Here is a 16,442-nt window from a genome sequence, read left to right on the forward strand (position 1 = left end):
CAACTAAACCTTTAGCAGATCTGGTTCTATGAGTCTGGATATTACAGGAGTGAAAATAAGGTGGCCAAACATGTGGATAAATGTGAGCCAGCTGATGCAGTATATCTAAATTTCCAGAAAGCTTTTGAGAAAAGCTCCTTATGAGAGACACCCGAGAAAATCAAAAAGCTATGGAATAGAAATCAATGCTCTGCTGTTGACCAGGAACTGGTTAAAAAATAGAAAGCAGTGGGTAAGGTTAAATGGCCATTTCTCTCAATAGAAGGTGGTAAATACTGGAGTGCCACAGGGATCTGTAGTGCGACCAGTGATATTTAACATTTATAAATGATCTGGAAATGGAATGAATGAGGTGATTAAATTTGCAGATAACACAACACTATATTCAAAGTTGTTAAATCACATGCAGACTGTGGGAAATTGCAGGAAGACCATAAGAAATTGGAAAACTGAGCATCCAAATGGCAGATGAAATTTAACATGAACAAATGCAAAATGATGCACATTGGGAGTTACTTGATGCTAGGTTCCACATTAGGAGTCACCACCTAAGAAAAAGATCTTAGTGTCATTGTGAACAATACAACAAAATCTACTGCTCAGTGTGCAGTGGCAGCCAAAAAACAAACAAACAGAATGCTAGGAATTATTAGGAAAAGAATATAAAGTAAGACAAAAAGTATTATAATGCTTTTTGTCTATGGTGTGACCTAATATGTATTGTTTGCAATTCTGGTCACCATATTTAAAAAAAAAAGTTATAGTAAAATTAGAAAAGATTTAAAGAAGGAAGACTAAAATGATTAAGGGATGGAACATCAGGAAAAGCTTAAGAGGTTAGGGCTCTTCAGCTTGGAGAAGAGAAGGCCGAGGGGGGATATGACAGAGGTCTACAAAATCCTAAGTAGACAAGAGGAACTCTGTCTTGAAGTACAAAAACTACAGGACACTCCATTAAGTTACACGACAATACTTTTAAAACAAAACAGAAAATATTCTTTCACTCAATAAATATTTAAGTTCTGGAACTCTTCACCACAGGATGTCATAAAGCAGTTAACAAATCTAGGTTTAAAAAAAGGTTTGAACAAATTCCTGGAGGAGAAGTCCATAAACTGCTATTAATGAAGAAATGGAGAAAGTCACTGCTTATTCCTGGTTTTCTTAGCATAGAATCTTGATAATCTTTGGGATTCTGCCAGGTACTTGTGACCTGGATTAGCCACTGTTCAATGCAAGAGATTGGGCTAGATGGACCATAAGTCTGACCCAATAAGGCAAATTCTTACATACTTAACCTCCTTCGCAGTTGGTAGAATGATAACCCACTCCCATATATCCTTGCCTCTCTTCCTTTTTCAGTTACAAGAATATGAGAAGTTAGCTGGGCTCAAGATCAATATGCATAAATCAGAAATTTTACTATTAATGTGCCTTATGAGCTGACGAACTGCTTTTGGGACAAGTTCCAATTTAAATGTGCAAGAGATAGGCCGAGTTATCTGGGGCTTTGGATCACAGCAGCTCACGAGTAGTTATTTGAACCAAATTATGTGCTTGTGATAAAACAGCTTGGGGTAGACCTGGACCTATGGATTAAGATCACCCTATAGTGGCTGAGACACATAGCGAGCATCAAGATGGTGATGATCCTGGAGGGGGGGGGGGGGGGTCTTGTTTCTAACACCTTCTATTCCAGTGCTCCTCAAGGTAGTGTTTCCTAAGTCAATCCTGGAGTACCCCTCTTGCCAACCAGGTTTTCAGGATATCCAAAATGAATATGCATGAAATTGATTTGCACACACTATCTTCACTATATGCAAATCTTGCATGTATATTCATTGTATATATCCTGAAAACCAGATTGGCAAGGGGGTACTCCAGGACTGACTTGGGAAGCACAGCCTTAAGGTACTGAAGGCAGTACAGAAAATGGTCTTTAGCATTATTTGGAAAAGGCATTTCTTACGGGTGTCATGCATAGTGTTGTATTTAAAGGAGAAAGGGAGGGTTTGGGGATGACTAATTTTAGTTGCTACTATAAGGCAGCCCAGCTTAGAACAGTGATAGATTGGAGTAGAAAAGTGAACAAACAGTGGGTGTGTATACAACAGACCCCCGAGTTCTTTGCTATGAACAGTTTGGGGGAGGGAGAGATTAAGGGGGTTGATAACTAATATATTCAGACACTATGAATATGGAACGGTCTAAGAAAGCACTTTTGGAGTAACAGAAAAACTCTGGTTTAAGTCCGATTCCGTTTAATCCTGGATTCCCCTGGGAGACATGGACCCATAGTTGTGCGTTGGGCAGCCAAAGGCTTTTGACAAGTATGGCAACTCTTTGACCAAGAGCAACTGATCACCTTTGGAAAGCTCAGCAACCAATTTCAGTTGGATGAGGAAGACTTCTACACCTGCCTTCAGTTAAGACATTATTCAAATTCCAGGAAGTTAAGAAAGGGACATAGGGGAAGATCACACTGTTTTTCTTTTTAACATTTGTATTTAGTGACATTGGATAGTAAAGCACTAATATTTATTTTCCTTAAGCCTGCATTGGGGTAAACCTAAATATATTTTGAACTGGAAGCAGGATTTCTTTTTTTTTTTTTCTTTTTTTGGGGGGTTGGGGGGGTTGGAGAGCAAGCATGAGTAGCTCCCAGACACAGAATGGAAAGCATTCTATAGAATAACACAAATATATCAATTTTGGCAAGCCTAGAAGAGAACAAGTTTAAACTTCTACATTGGTGGTATTTCACTCCAATGAAGCTCTCTGGGATATATGTCAGGAACAGATGGGTGCTGGCATAAATGTCAGGAACAGGGCACTTTTTTTTGCATGTGTGAAGGAAATGTCAAAGGGTACAGGTATATTGGGGAAATTGTATTGCAACTGGGGAAAACATATGGGATCAAAGGCCTGGACTGGAAACTGCTAATACTGTGTAATATAGCCGCAAGGGGGGGAATAACAGTGGCATGAAAGAGGGAATTTCTCCCCAGTAAGAAGGGATCTTGATGAGCATTAATAACAATTACTTGTATGCCTGAAGCAAGTTGACTACCATAAGAGGGAGGAGGTTAGGCTCCTTGCCTCCTTTCTGAGGGATTGGAAGAAGTAGGAGACAAGTCTGCAAAGAAATGTGTATTAAAGAAGAGCATTATAAGGACACTGAAGATGGTGATTAGGGATCAGATAAAAAACCTGATATTGCACAAATCAGGGAGGGAGGGGGTTTGGGTGGGTCAATACTCTCCAGGAGACTATAATGGGATGTGAATGGAATTAGCTAATGGAGTGTAGGAGGGTAGAAGGGAAGAGGAAGGGGAGGGGGAAGATCTCTTCCTACAGATATTTGGAGTACTGTTGTTAAAATGGTGGGGTATACTGTATTAGTGAAAGGGTGGGGGGTGTAAAAAAAATAAAATAATAAAATAAAATATCACCTACAACTTGTTGATTGGGTCATATTCTACATATCCCAGTGCATTAACATGACAACCACAATTTTCTGCCCAAGTGTACCCGAATAGATTTGGAATACTTTTATCTTTATTATATCCACACTATCACTGGTTTTTAAGCGTCCAGTTAATACCCTCTCTAACTGCTTACCTTTTCTGGCAAGTGCATTTCACTACAAAAGTGTCATGCCGTCTAGTTTACCCATAATCCAGTACCGCTGGAGCAGTTGACTTACTTCATGGGATTGATTTCTGGCAGATAGTAAATAAAGTCTCTCATGATCATTTTTGAGCGGTCCACAGGTGTGCTGATTTCAAAAACAGGATGATTTTCTCGCCACACTTTCTATATAAAGAAACAATTTTGATTAAGAAAATATTCAAGCACCTCAAAGACCATTTACACAAGTGTTCATTTGAAACAATCTGCTACTCTTCTTGAATTCTTGAAATTGCCATTAAATCCTTGCATGGCTTATTGTATCCAAGAGAAAGTTGCATGAATATATCTGAAGCTGCATGACTAACACAAGATATCTGAAAACCTAAATATTAGACTGTAAACGGAGGTGGAAATTTCCTGACAGGCAACTTATTCCACAAAGGCTGAGCACATTCAAGCTCGTACACAGGACAAAAAGCAGCTCCTAGTCCAGCCCAACACCCGAGGAAACAGATCCTGAACTAGTCATGTACACAATAGGGGAAGACGCTACTGGGCTGGTTGGGGGGGGGGGGGGAGAGGTGCTGAAGGGAGAGCTATAATAGGTTGTAAGGCATGGACTTGTGCAGGGACTACCAGAGAAGGGGACCTGGCCTCTAGTCATGGAAGATTTCATACTACATCAGATGAGTTCAGGGATTTTTTTTTTTGAAGGGGAGAGGGAGATGAAGCAGGTGGAAAAGTGGAAAAGTTGAAAAGGAAGAGATTGAAAACATGAGAATTATGGGAAACTGGGAAGATCAAAAGAAGTGAAAAAAATGGAGAGGAAGGAACAGTGAAAAGGTAATTATGGCGAGAAGCAAGATAAAGGGTTGAAGAGAAAAAAAAAAAATCACAGACAGCATAACTGGAAACAAAAACGGAAAGATAGGAGGAAAAGGAGTCCATTTAGACAACAGAACAGACCAAAAGCATAATGAAAAATATATGGGTTAGTTGTTTGGATATGTTGATCTGTATTTTTTAAATGACTATGTTCCAATCTTGTAAACCACTATGATGATAATTTTAAAGATGAAAAGTGGTATAGAAGCAAATAAATAGCTATATAAAAAATACAATAAACTGAAATTTTTATTTAATGTTTTAAATAATTCTACTTTATGGTTTGTTTGGGGTTTTTTTTAGAACTGTTTAACTATAGTTAATTAGCAATGCTCTGCTCTGGTTATCTTTTAGTTCCTGCATTCAGTTTTAATAAATAGTATTTAAAACTGAAAGCTAAATTTCTTTTGGGAAAGGAATGGGAGCTGGCACCTTGTAGAGTGCATGGAGGAAAGAAGTGCGTAAATGAGATTTTTAAAAACACATCAATTAAAAAAAAAAAAGTTATTGAGTTATGCTGTGCTATGTACTTCAGAAAATGGTAGGCATGCCAATGACTTTCAACAAACAGTGGGAAGAAATAATGGACTTATCCAAAAACTAAAAACAGTCCCATTGACTATAAAACTAACACAAAAATTATCAGACTGAAAATGGATAAGCAAAACAACTTGAATTATTAAAGGATTTCATCCAATCTAAATTTGTAAGAAAAACCTTTCATAAACCAGTAGTAGATAGAATTATCAGTTGAGCCCTTACTTTAGGCTTCTTTTACAAAGCCACGCTAGCGATTCCTGCGCAGCAAATGAAAGGAAGCACACAGGAATTGAACGGGCTTCCTTCTCATTTGCTGCACAGAGAATCGGTAGCGCAGATATATAAAAGACCTCCTTTGAGTCCTGCGAAACCAGTCCAGCTTGAGTGAGTTATATCCTTCCCAGGTTGAATGGGTTATATCCTTCTTGCCAGCAGATTTATTGATTTATGTTATTTACTTATGACATTCACACCCCACATTTTCCCGCACAAATTTGAGTTCCATATGGTTAACAAGCTACAAGAAGACAGTACAAAATATGAAATAAAAACCATAATCCCACACACATCAACAAAGGAAACAATTGTAAATACATACGCAATGGGGGAAGGGGAGAAAAAACTAAGCACTGGCATCAATTAACAGAAATGTTTTAAAAAGGAAACATTTCAAAAACTTGCGAAAAACTAAGTAATCATGCTGGGATCTAATGTATTTCAGCAAGGAATTCAGGGGGTCTTTTACTAAAGCTTAGCTCGAGTTATCTGCAGCAGGGCCCATTTTACTCCTATGGGCCCTAATGCAGATAACTCAAGCTAAGCTTTAGTGAAAGACCCCCTCAGTACTTAGCACCTTGGTATGAAAAAGTAGCAAAATAAATTGACTTATAGACTACTTTCTTACAAGTACGAAAATGAAGACACAGATAGTCTCTTGCACCACAGGTAACATTGCCAAGGGGCAATATATAATCAAGGACAGTTTTTTTTTTTTTTTTGTTACATTTGTACCCTGCGCTTTCCCACTCATGGCAGGCTCAATGCGGCTTACATGGGGCAATGGAGGGTTAAGTGACTTGCCCAGAGTCACAAGGAGCTGCCTGTGCCGGGAATCGAACTCAGTTCCTCAGTTCCCCGGGACCAAAGTCCACCACCCTAACCACTACGCCACTCCTCCGCCCATATAAAGTGCCATATAAAGTCTGAAATATGAGAGCACAGGGATTAAAAACAACCTTGGCTTTAATAGGGAGCCAATGTAATTGAATCAGCAGTGAAGTAGCACTTCCAAAGTATGGCACATACAGGACTAACTTGGTCACAGTATTCTGGGCAGTTTGAAGCTTCCTTAAAACACACTCTTTACAACCAGCATAGACAGAATTACAATAATCAAATTGGGTCAAGACTAGAGATTGAACAAGTAACCTGAAAATATCTATTGAAAAAACAAGACCTGATTTCACTTCAGCTTCCAAAGTACCTTAAATGATTTAGTGACTATAGAGGACAACAGAGATTCAAAGGATAAATGCCAATCAACAACCCCCAATATTTTAAGGGAATGGAACTTGATATACCACCTTTCTGTGGTTTTTGCAACTACATTCAAAGCAGTTTACATAGTATATACAGGTACTTCACACTTCATCACCCTCCCCCTCAGTCCCGCCCTACACTAACCACTACTTTCAGGAATCTCCAGGCCGTCGACCCTCCCACCTTATCCTCTAGTATCTCTAATCTTCTCCCCTCCATCATGTCCTCCGAGTCTGTCGACAAGGCTGTCTCCGCTTACAATGCCACTCTCTCCTCTGCTCTAGACACCCTTGCACCATCCATCTCCTGTCCCACAAGGCGTACTAATCCCCAGCACTGGCTGACCCCTTGCATCCATTACCTTCGCTCCTGCGCTCGATCTGCTGAACGCCTCTGGAGGAAATCTCGCACCCATACCGACTTCATTCATTACAAATTCATGCTATCCTCCTTCCAGTCCTCCCTATTCCTTGCCAACAGGACTATTACACCCAGTTGACTAATTCCCTTAGCTCCAACCCTCGTCGTCTATTCGTCACCCTTAACTCCCTCCTCAAAGTGCCCTCCACTCCCACCACCCCCCACCCCCACTCTCTCCTCAATCACTGGCTGACTACTTCCGCGACAAGGTACAGAAGATAAACCTCGAAATCACTACCAAACCAACTCCTCCTCCTCACCCTTTAACCCACTCCCTCAACCACCAACCAACCTAGGCCTCCTTCTCCTCTTTTCCTATTATCACCAAAGAGGAAACCGCCCACCTTCTTTCCTCCTCGAAATGCACCACCTGTTCCTCTGACCCCTATCCCCACCAACTTACTTAACACCATCTCCCCTACTGTCACCCCCTCCGTCATATCCTCAACCTCTCTCTCTCCACTGCAACTGTCCCTAACACCTTCAAGCAAGCTGTAGTCACACCACTCCTCAAAAAACCATCACTAGACCCTACCTGTCCCTCCAACTACCGCCCCATCTCCCTCCTACCCTTCCTCTCCAAGATACTTGAACGTGCCGTTCACAGCCGCTGCCTGGATTTTCTCTCATCTCATGCCATCCTCGACCCGCTTCAATCCGGTTTTCGCCCTCTACACTCGACAGAAACGGCACTCACTAAAGTCTGTAATGACCTGTTCATCGCCAAATCCAAAGGTCACTACTCCATCCTCATCCTCCTTGACCTATCCGCCGCTTTTGACACTGTTAATCATAATTTACTTCTTGCCACACTGTCCTCATTTGGGTTCCAGGGCTCTGTCCTCTCCTGGTTCTCCTCTTATCTCTCCAACCGTACCTTCGGTGTACATTCTCATGGATCTTCCTCCACCCCCATCCTGTGCTCTGTTGGAGTTCCTCAGGGATCTGTCCTTGGACCCCTTCTTTTTTCAATCTACACCTCTTCCCTGGGCTTGTTGATCTCATCTCATGGTTTCCAATATCATCTCTATGCTGACGACACCCAGCTTTATCTCTCCACACCAGACATCACTGCGGAAACCCAGGCCAAAGTATCGGCCTGCTTGTCTGACATTGCTGCTTGGATGTCCAACCGCCACCTGAAATTGAACATGGCCAAGACAGAGCTTATTGTCTTTCCACCCAAACCCACTTCTCCTCTCCCTCCACTCTCTATCTCAGTCAATGGCACCCTCATCCTCCCCGTCTCATCTGCCCGCAACCTGAGTCATCTTCGACTCCTCCCTCTCCTTGTCTGCGCATATCCAGCAGATAGCCAAGACCTGTCGCTTCTTTCTCTATAACATCAGCAAAATTCGCCCTTTCCTCTCTGAGCACACCACCTGAACTCTCATCCACTCTCTCATCACCTCTCGCCTTGACTACTGCAACCTACTCCTCATTGGCCTCCAACTTAGCCATCTATCCCCCCTTCAATCCGTTCAGAACTCTGCTGCACGTCTTATCTTCCGCCTCAACCGTTATGCTCATATCACCCCTCTCCTCAAGTCACTTCATATACCCTTACACTCCTACCCGTAACCTCCGCTCACAGGACAAATCCCTCCTCTCTGTACCCTTCTCCACCACCGCCAATTCCAGGCTCCGCCCTTTCTGCCTCGCCTCTCCCTATGTTTGGAATAAACATCCTGAGCCCATACGCCAACCACCCTCCCTGTCCGTCTTCAAATCCTTGCTCAAAGCCCATCTCTTCAATGTCGCCTTCGGCACTAACTATTCTACCTCTATTCAGGAAATCTAGACTGCCCCAATTTGATTGTATGCACATTTTGTCCATTAGATTGTAAGCTCCTATGAGCAGGGACTGTCCTTCTTTGTTAATCTGTACAGCGCTGTGTAACCCTAGTAGCGCTTTAGAAGTGTTAAGTAGTAGTAGTACTTATTTGTACCTAGGGCAATGGAGGCTTGTGGGAATCGAACTCAGTTCCCCAGGATCAAAGTCCACTAGGCTACTCCTCCAAGGAGAGAATCTCCTGGGAACTATGCCATTCGGAAGAACAAACAGATTCTTCCTGTTGAGGGGTATTCCGGAAAGAGAAAGGGAGGATAAGATTGCAGTGACCAGAGGTACCAGGGAAGCTAGTGTGTTTGCCTATATTACAAAAGGTCAGCAGATGCTAGAAGGTAGTCAGACAGACTGTACCACAGCTTGAGCATTTGTAGAAGCATCCCAACAGCCAGTATCTATAGGGTGGGCCTCATAGATATATTGAAGAGATATCTTCAAGAAATTTTAGAAATTCCTCAAGCAAGTTTGCCACCCTTTAATCAAGTTTATTATGTACCACAAAAAGAATTGGTTCAGCAACAACAAAATGAGTCTTTGGATGTGTCAGCAATTTTGAAAACATCTGAAACGGAACAAGGTAAACCAGCAACCTTGATAGCCACTTTAGCTTTAACGCCAGATAAAGAATGGCTCCTCAGACTGCTCTTCAGAAATAGAGATAAATTATTTCTCGGATTAAAAATAAATTTGTTTCCTGACGTCTCGAAAGAGACTCAAAGAAGGAGAAAACAATTTTTACTCCTAAAACAGGCTGTTCTCCAATTAGGAGTATTTTATTTAAGATTTCCTTGCAAATGCATCATTCGACTTAATTTGACAAAATATGTTTTCTCGGGCCCTTCACATTTGGCATCATTCATTGCCTCTAAAAGTTCAACAGGAGTTTAATATAATAATTTGCTGTCCTGCTCTAGGTATAATTACTTATAATAAGTTCCTTTTTTTTTTCTTCTTGTATACCTCTTGAAATTTGGACTTCTTGGATCCAGCTTATGTGGACTTGAGTGTTAACACTTCACTGTTATATAATTATAATGTATTATAATCTTCTGCTTTCCCTTTTTTTTTTTTTTTTGGAAGTTTGTAACGCTTTTCTGACTCAAGTGTTTAACCTTGAAACTTGAATATGATGAGTTCATGGAGAATGGATTGGGGAGGGGGTCCCACAGGGCTCCTCATTGTCCCCTATATAAATTTAATGTACTTGATTGAGTTACATCAGTTGTTAAAATCTTTTAAGATAACTTACTATTCCTACACTGATGATATTACTTTGTTATTACTGGTGACACATAATTATCAAGAAACTAGTAAACTGATGTCATCTTTGAAAAGATTTCTTATTGGAGGCTAATGAATGAATTGAAGATCAATCCCAGAAAAAACAATATTTTGTGGGATAAAGATGTAATAATACCAAGTATATTAATAAAATTGCAAGATGTTGGGATCTTGTTGCAAACTAATATAAAGATTCTGGGAGTAAAACTGGATTCTGCTTTGAGCATGGAAGCATACAAATGAGATTGTCCGGAAATTGTTTTATGAACTTAAGCTTTTACATAGCTTTTTTTTTAGAGCCACCACATTTAAGCATGGTATTACAGACTATAATCACTAGTCAATTAGACTACTGTAATATAGTCTTGCTAGGATTACCTAATTCTGCAGTCCGTCATCCGCAGTGTGTACAGAATGTAGCTGCTAAACTGATCCTAGGAGGTAGATTATCTGACCATGTAACGCCACTCTTGACTAGATTACATTGGCTGCCTGTTTGTGTAAGGATACATTTTAAGTTACTGTTTGTTATGATTGGGGTATGAACCCCTCTCAAACTTACCTCTTTCCTGGGGGTCAGCTTCTTAGCTGGCTTCTGTTTCTTTTCTCTGTCCTTTCTGAGCTGGTTCTGTCTCTCTGTGCTGGCAGCTTCCAGCAGCATGGCTCTAATTGTTTCACTATACTGCACCTGTGTGTGTGTTGCCTGAGTTGCTCTACCTCTCTTTGGGTGTACTGGCTTCAAGTGCTTCACAGTGTTGCATTGGTGTGGGTTGGGCCTCTCTGGGTCAGTGTGCTTTTGCCTAGGTCTAGGGAGTGTGACATCATCAGGGAGGGCCTTGATAAGGAAGTGGTGTTGTTTCCTTCAGAGCCTTTTGCAACAGTGGTGTTTGCTTTAGTTAGGGTGGTGCAGTGTGCACTTCTGACTTTGTGTCTAGTTTCCCTGCTTGCTTTTGCTAAGGGCCAGGTTAGTGTTAGTGCAGTGTGCACTGGTGACTGTGTGTTTAGCTTTCCTGCTTTTCCCTCTTGGTTTTGGAAGCATTGCTGTGTGTAGGGCTTTGGAAGCTCTGTTGCTGATAGAAGTACTTCAGGGTTTGGTGTTGTTAGGAACACTGCAGAGTTTGCTGTTAGAAGTACTTCTGGTGTTTGTGCTATTGGGAGCATTGCAGTCTTTGCTGTTGGTGTTTGGTGCTTTAGAAGCACTTTTGGCTTATGTATTAGCTTCCCTCCTTGTGGCTCCCCTGTCTTCCCTTTTAGTGCTAGGAGCTCTTCTGGTTGCTTGCCAGAGTAGTGCTTAGGAAGCACCTTGTTAGTTGTATCTAGCTTGCTAGAGCAGTGCTTAGGTAGCTGGTTAGTTCTGTGTTTAGCTTATTAGTGTAAAGCTCTGCTTGTAGCTTGGTGCTTGGTAGCACCTGTGTTAGCTTTGTGTTTAGTTCCCTGCTCTGTTAGTTTAGGGCTTAGGAAGTCCCTTTCTTCAGCAGGGCTTAGGAGCTCCTGTTTAGTATAGGGCTTAGGAAGTCCTTTTGTCAGTTTACTGTTAGGAACACTCCTGCTGGTTTAAGGCTTGGGAGCACGTAGATCAGTTTAGGTTTAGGAGCACTTCTGTTTCCAGTCCTGGTCCCTATGTCATCCGGTATCCAGTAAGTCCTGTCGGCTACTCGAACCCAGGAGCTCAACTTCTGGGGGGCTTAGTAGCTAAGTGCAGGTGAAGCTGTGTGGACCAGTCCGGTGTGCTCCAGTCCCGTGTTCCAGTCCTGTGTCCTCCAGTCCGGGGGATTCCAGTCCATGTGTTCCGGCTCGCTGGGCGGTGCCTGCAGTCCCTGCCGGTGCGCTTGCCCAGCGTTGGTTGGTGGGTTTTGCCTGCTGCTGTCGCTCCTCGTCAGCAGCCCAAGGGCTCACGTTTGCTCCAGAGCCCGGCCCCGCGGGCTCTGAACCTGAGAACCTGACACTGTTGTTTCTAAAATTTTATACGGTTTAGCACCAGATTATCTTTCAAATGAAGTATCATTTAACTCTGTTTCAAGGTCCTTGCATTTGGCTCAGGAGATAAAATTAAAAATGCCTTCTATGTCAATTTGTTGTAAGATGACTACTAGGAAGAGAACATAAATCGGCAAAGGTCTTGAATCATGGAATAATCTGCCATGATAATTATACCATTTTTAAGAAAGGCACTCAAGACCTTTCTTAAATATTTGAATGATTCATTAGTCTGAAAAGAATATATGTTAATTTAAAATGCTGTTTTCTTCGATTTGTAAAGGATGCTACCATTTGTCTTTATCTGTAATCTGCCTTGAGCCTTTTTTAGGGTAAAGTGGAATAGAAACACCTATATTAGATTAGAAATATAACCCAATCTAAGATGATGTTGAAAGCATGTCTTCAGGAAAGCCTGTTGTCAAAGAATCCCTGTGTGGCCTACTACTGGACTGAGCCTGCAACTTCCAAGCAGCCCAGACTGAGCCTATAATCAATCCATGTGACCTTGCAAGGAGGTCTGTACCAAGTCTTTCATACAGACTCACAAGGTGCTGAGATTAGCATTCAAAGAATTTGATTATAATATTTGGCCACACTGGTAGCCTCATACTCAAGTTCCTTGTGAGGGAGCCACATACCTCTAGCTGACCTACTTAACTTCTAGCCCAATCAAGTCTACCCCTTGCAACAAGCTGCCTCTCCTGGATCGAGGAAGCCAAGATCAGATTCTCCCTACTGAAGGGAGAAGTGGATGGGCCCCTAGAGCAAGCATAGCCCATTAGGGCTAAAGAATACCTGAAGATCTTTTTACTTTGTCCAAGGGACATGCCAGGGTCTATAGATCATGGGGGGCCAATCTCCAGGAACAACAGAACCGCTCAATAGTAGATGCCTTCTTGAGGAAGGAAGAGGAGACAGCCAGCACCATCTGTACAATCAGTATGGCCCGAGAAATCTAAGAGCCAACAAGATGACTGGAGAATCTATGGAAGTTACTGTAGCATGATATAGAGACAAGACTGCAGGCAATAACTGGGTCCCCTCATTAATAACAAAAAAGAAATTGGATCAATATCACCATATGAGAAACAATGAAAATCTAAAAAGGCTAATGGTGGGTTTAAGGGAAATACAGGAAACTCTCATAAATTAGCAATGTTCAAAAACATGGAGGAAAAGACCTCAAAGACTGACACAGGTAATGCTGAAGCATAAATCTTAAAACCACTTAAAACTGTGATCAGTCTAAAAGTAATCATAGCTCTGAAAAACCTCCAAATACTTGCTGATAGCTTTAATAATGTCAAAACTTTTCAAGTCTCTTCAATAATGTCCACCAAATAAAGTGTATCTAAAAAAAATTTGAAAAACGCACTTAACTTTAGGCGAACTGCAGTGTTACTTTGAACATATCGGCTCATAATCTTCCAATCTTAGGCGGTGTGATGTATTGGGGGGGGGGGGGGGAGGGGGGAAGGCTGGAACTATAACAAGTCCCACCACTGCTGATCACCATGGCCTATATATCATCCATAGGAAGCCATCCTGCTGCTAGACCCTCATGGAACTTACAGAGATGAAGACATAAAAATGCCTAAGATCCAGAACAGGTTTGTGTCAAACCAGGTAGCTTACCAGTATCTATACTACTTCATGAGGACAGCTATCATTCTAAGATCCCTGAACTGGTAATGCATAGATGACCCTAATTTAACAGCTAGTCCAAATCTGAGGCACTGCTTAGTCAGAAAGGCTATTCAACCTGCATGCAAACAGGCAGAAAGGAAGATTCTCAAAATAAAAGTTAAATGGGCTTCTCCTTGTCAGGGGAATGAATATTTGGGCAGTGATCTTCCTTCAGCCTCTAGATCCTGTCCAGGTACCACCCAGGCTAGATGTTAGCTTCCAAGTTCATATTGCCTTCAACCTGTACCTAGACAGCAGCCTGAAGCTAACTCTGCCATAATAATTACTTTGTTTGATGTTCAACTTGCTAGAATTAAACCCAGTTCTTCCTGGTGGCATACTGCATCTCTATCCACTGTGTTCTAAGGGTCTAGTTAGACAAAAGGCGAGTTAAGATTGTGCTGTTTCCTCAGTATCATGTTCCCAAGGAATCGAAAAGCTGAATATTTCCTGCTTCCTTCATCTTCTATCTAGAATCAGGCTGGGAAGACTCCAAGACACGGTTATGCTCGTCAGGTTGGACAGGGGCTCCAACAGCTTCTCTAGCAAAAAGTCTGAAGTCTTGTCAAATTTAACTTGAGGGGAATGCACACATCCCAAGTACTGGTAACGGGGAACTCAAGATCCAAACCCTTCTTTTCCTGACTGCAGCCCGTCTGTACCCAAGCCCACCTTATCTGTTTTCTACACATCAGGGCTCGGCTAAGTTTGCTGCTTCTGGCCCCTGCCATCTCACACACCTTACCTTTTGCTGGTTGCTGAGCTCAGATGAGGTCACTACCTCTGGCATCCAGCTGCTGCATCCACCATATCTTTTCGTTGGATGATCGGTTGGGGCCTGCTGCTTCTGGCATCCTACTACTACACCCATCATACCTTTTTGCTGGATGCCAGAATTCAGCAGGGCCTGCCATCTGGCCAAGCACTGGGGATCAAGTCAGGACCTGCTGCTTCTGGCATCCTCTTGTTGCACTCACTCTTATTTGGTAGCAGCCACTACTGCCCACACTCACTGCAGTCAAGTTTCCAAGTCCATTGCATTATAGAGCACAGGGGATATCAGTGCCAGAGGCAGGAATACAGGCCATGAAGGCTGGTTAATGTAAGGAATAAAATCAATCACAGTGACACTCATTCCTTATCTTCAACCCTCCACTAAGACCTTTGGCTCCCACAGTGGAAACAGACCTGTCAGCATTTACCACAGGAACAATTCTTCATTGCTGCACCAACTCCATAAGTCTGTCTATCCACTGGAAACAAAATATTAATCAACTTCCCAGCTGCATCAGGCTATATGTGAAAGCCAAACAGTTTAGCACCATCTCCATATGCTGGCAGAAAGGATAAAACTCACTCACCTGGACTGCTCTGGCATATATAGGGTTTTACACGAGTTATACTAAAGTTTCAATGATGAAATGGTGAAGCAAAGCATGGATTAATTACCAGCCCTAATTACTCACAAGACTGCCAAACCAAGTTCTAAATAGGTGATTCCCAAAATGCTTTTTATGATGGAACCTCTAAAATATTTTTCATACACTGAGGAACCCCCTTCCCCCTCCTTCTCCCCCACCCAAGGAGCTCCCCTCATCTGGAACCCATATAGCCCCCTCTACCATGCCTATCATATCACTGGTGGGCTAGATGGGGCAGGATTGATCCTCAGTTACTCTTGCCCAAGCCAGCTCCACTGACAAAATGGCTGCTGGTGATTCACAGTGCTCCTAGCCATGCCGGCTCCAATCTCAAAATGGCTGCCAGGACCTGAAGCAAGACCATCAAGGGAGGTCCCAGCAGCCATTATGTCACTGGAGCTGACCTGTGCAGGAATGACTGAGGATTGCTCCTGCCCCAACTAGCTAGAACTTGCACTAACGAGGAACCCCTGACGACAGCTTGCAGAACCCAGTATGGGAATCACTGTTCTAGATGTTTATCACATATTAAAAAAAACAGCTTCAACAATCTCCCCCAAACCTACAGTTTAGAATAAAAGTTAAATCTTCTGTCAATAGTTTAAAAGTAAAGATGCAAAAGCACATAAGTGTCAAAAAGGATTTTTTTTTAAGTTGGCTCAATAGTTCTCTTTTTCTTTATCTCTCCAGCTCAATCAGAACCAGACATTATGAGCCTTTGTATGCAATACTCAGGGATTTTCACCCTATTTTATAATTATTCCCTCCCCCTCAGAAACATATTTAGACGAGTCACTACAGAGACCGTCTTGGGCCAGGGGTCATGTAGCCTGCCACTCTCTGGGACAACACCAATGTGGTCTCTCACTACCCAGGTGCCATTTCTATGCAATAAACACAACTCTCTCCCACCACCCCCCAAAGGGCTGCCAATACCGTCTTCACAGCATCCTCAACCCCAACTAACATAGGAAGCATGTCCCGATCAGGAAATCAAACTGGGAAAAAATGTCAATTTTATTTTTTTTTAAATAAAAGAAACCCCATACTCCCACATACTTTTTTTTTTTTTTTTTTACTCTGAGTTTCTATTTGTGGAGACAGTTTTGTACCATTTCTCAATCTATAGGAGACACTAATCTACAAGATTGTGATTGCAAAGTTCTAGCTCTGCAGTCAGATCCACCTAAGAAATATCTTTACCTTTA

General features: G+C 42.1%; 1 protein-coding gene across 5 annotated transcripts in view; it reads right to left on the reverse strand.

Annotated features, from left to right (window-relative positions):
- BDP1 (B double prime 1, subunit of RNA polymerase III transcription initiation factor IIIB) overlaps window positions 1-16,442 on the reverse strand; it is a 330,901-nt gene that overhangs the window by 303,292 nt on the left and 11,167 nt on the right. For 4 of the 5 annotated variants that reach the window (XM_030193306.1, XM_030193305.1, XM_030193310.1 and 1 more), the window contains exon 3: window positions 3,707-3,816. In XM_030193306.1, coding sequence (XP_030049166.1) covers window positions 3,707-3,816 — 110 coding nt within the window. Of the gene's footprint in view, window positions 1-3,706; window positions 3,817-9,826; window positions 9,903-16,442 lie in introns of those variants that run through there. The other variant, XM_030193308.1, reaches the window with a different exon arrangement.

The sequence above is a fragment of the Microcaecilia unicolor genome, chromosome 2, assembly GCF_901765095.1.
Source record: "Microcaecilia unicolor chromosome 2, aMicUni1.1, whole genome shotgun sequence".
Classification (NCBI taxonomy): domain Eukaryota; kingdom Metazoa; phylum Chordata; class Amphibia; order Gymnophiona; family Siphonopidae; genus Microcaecilia; species Microcaecilia unicolor.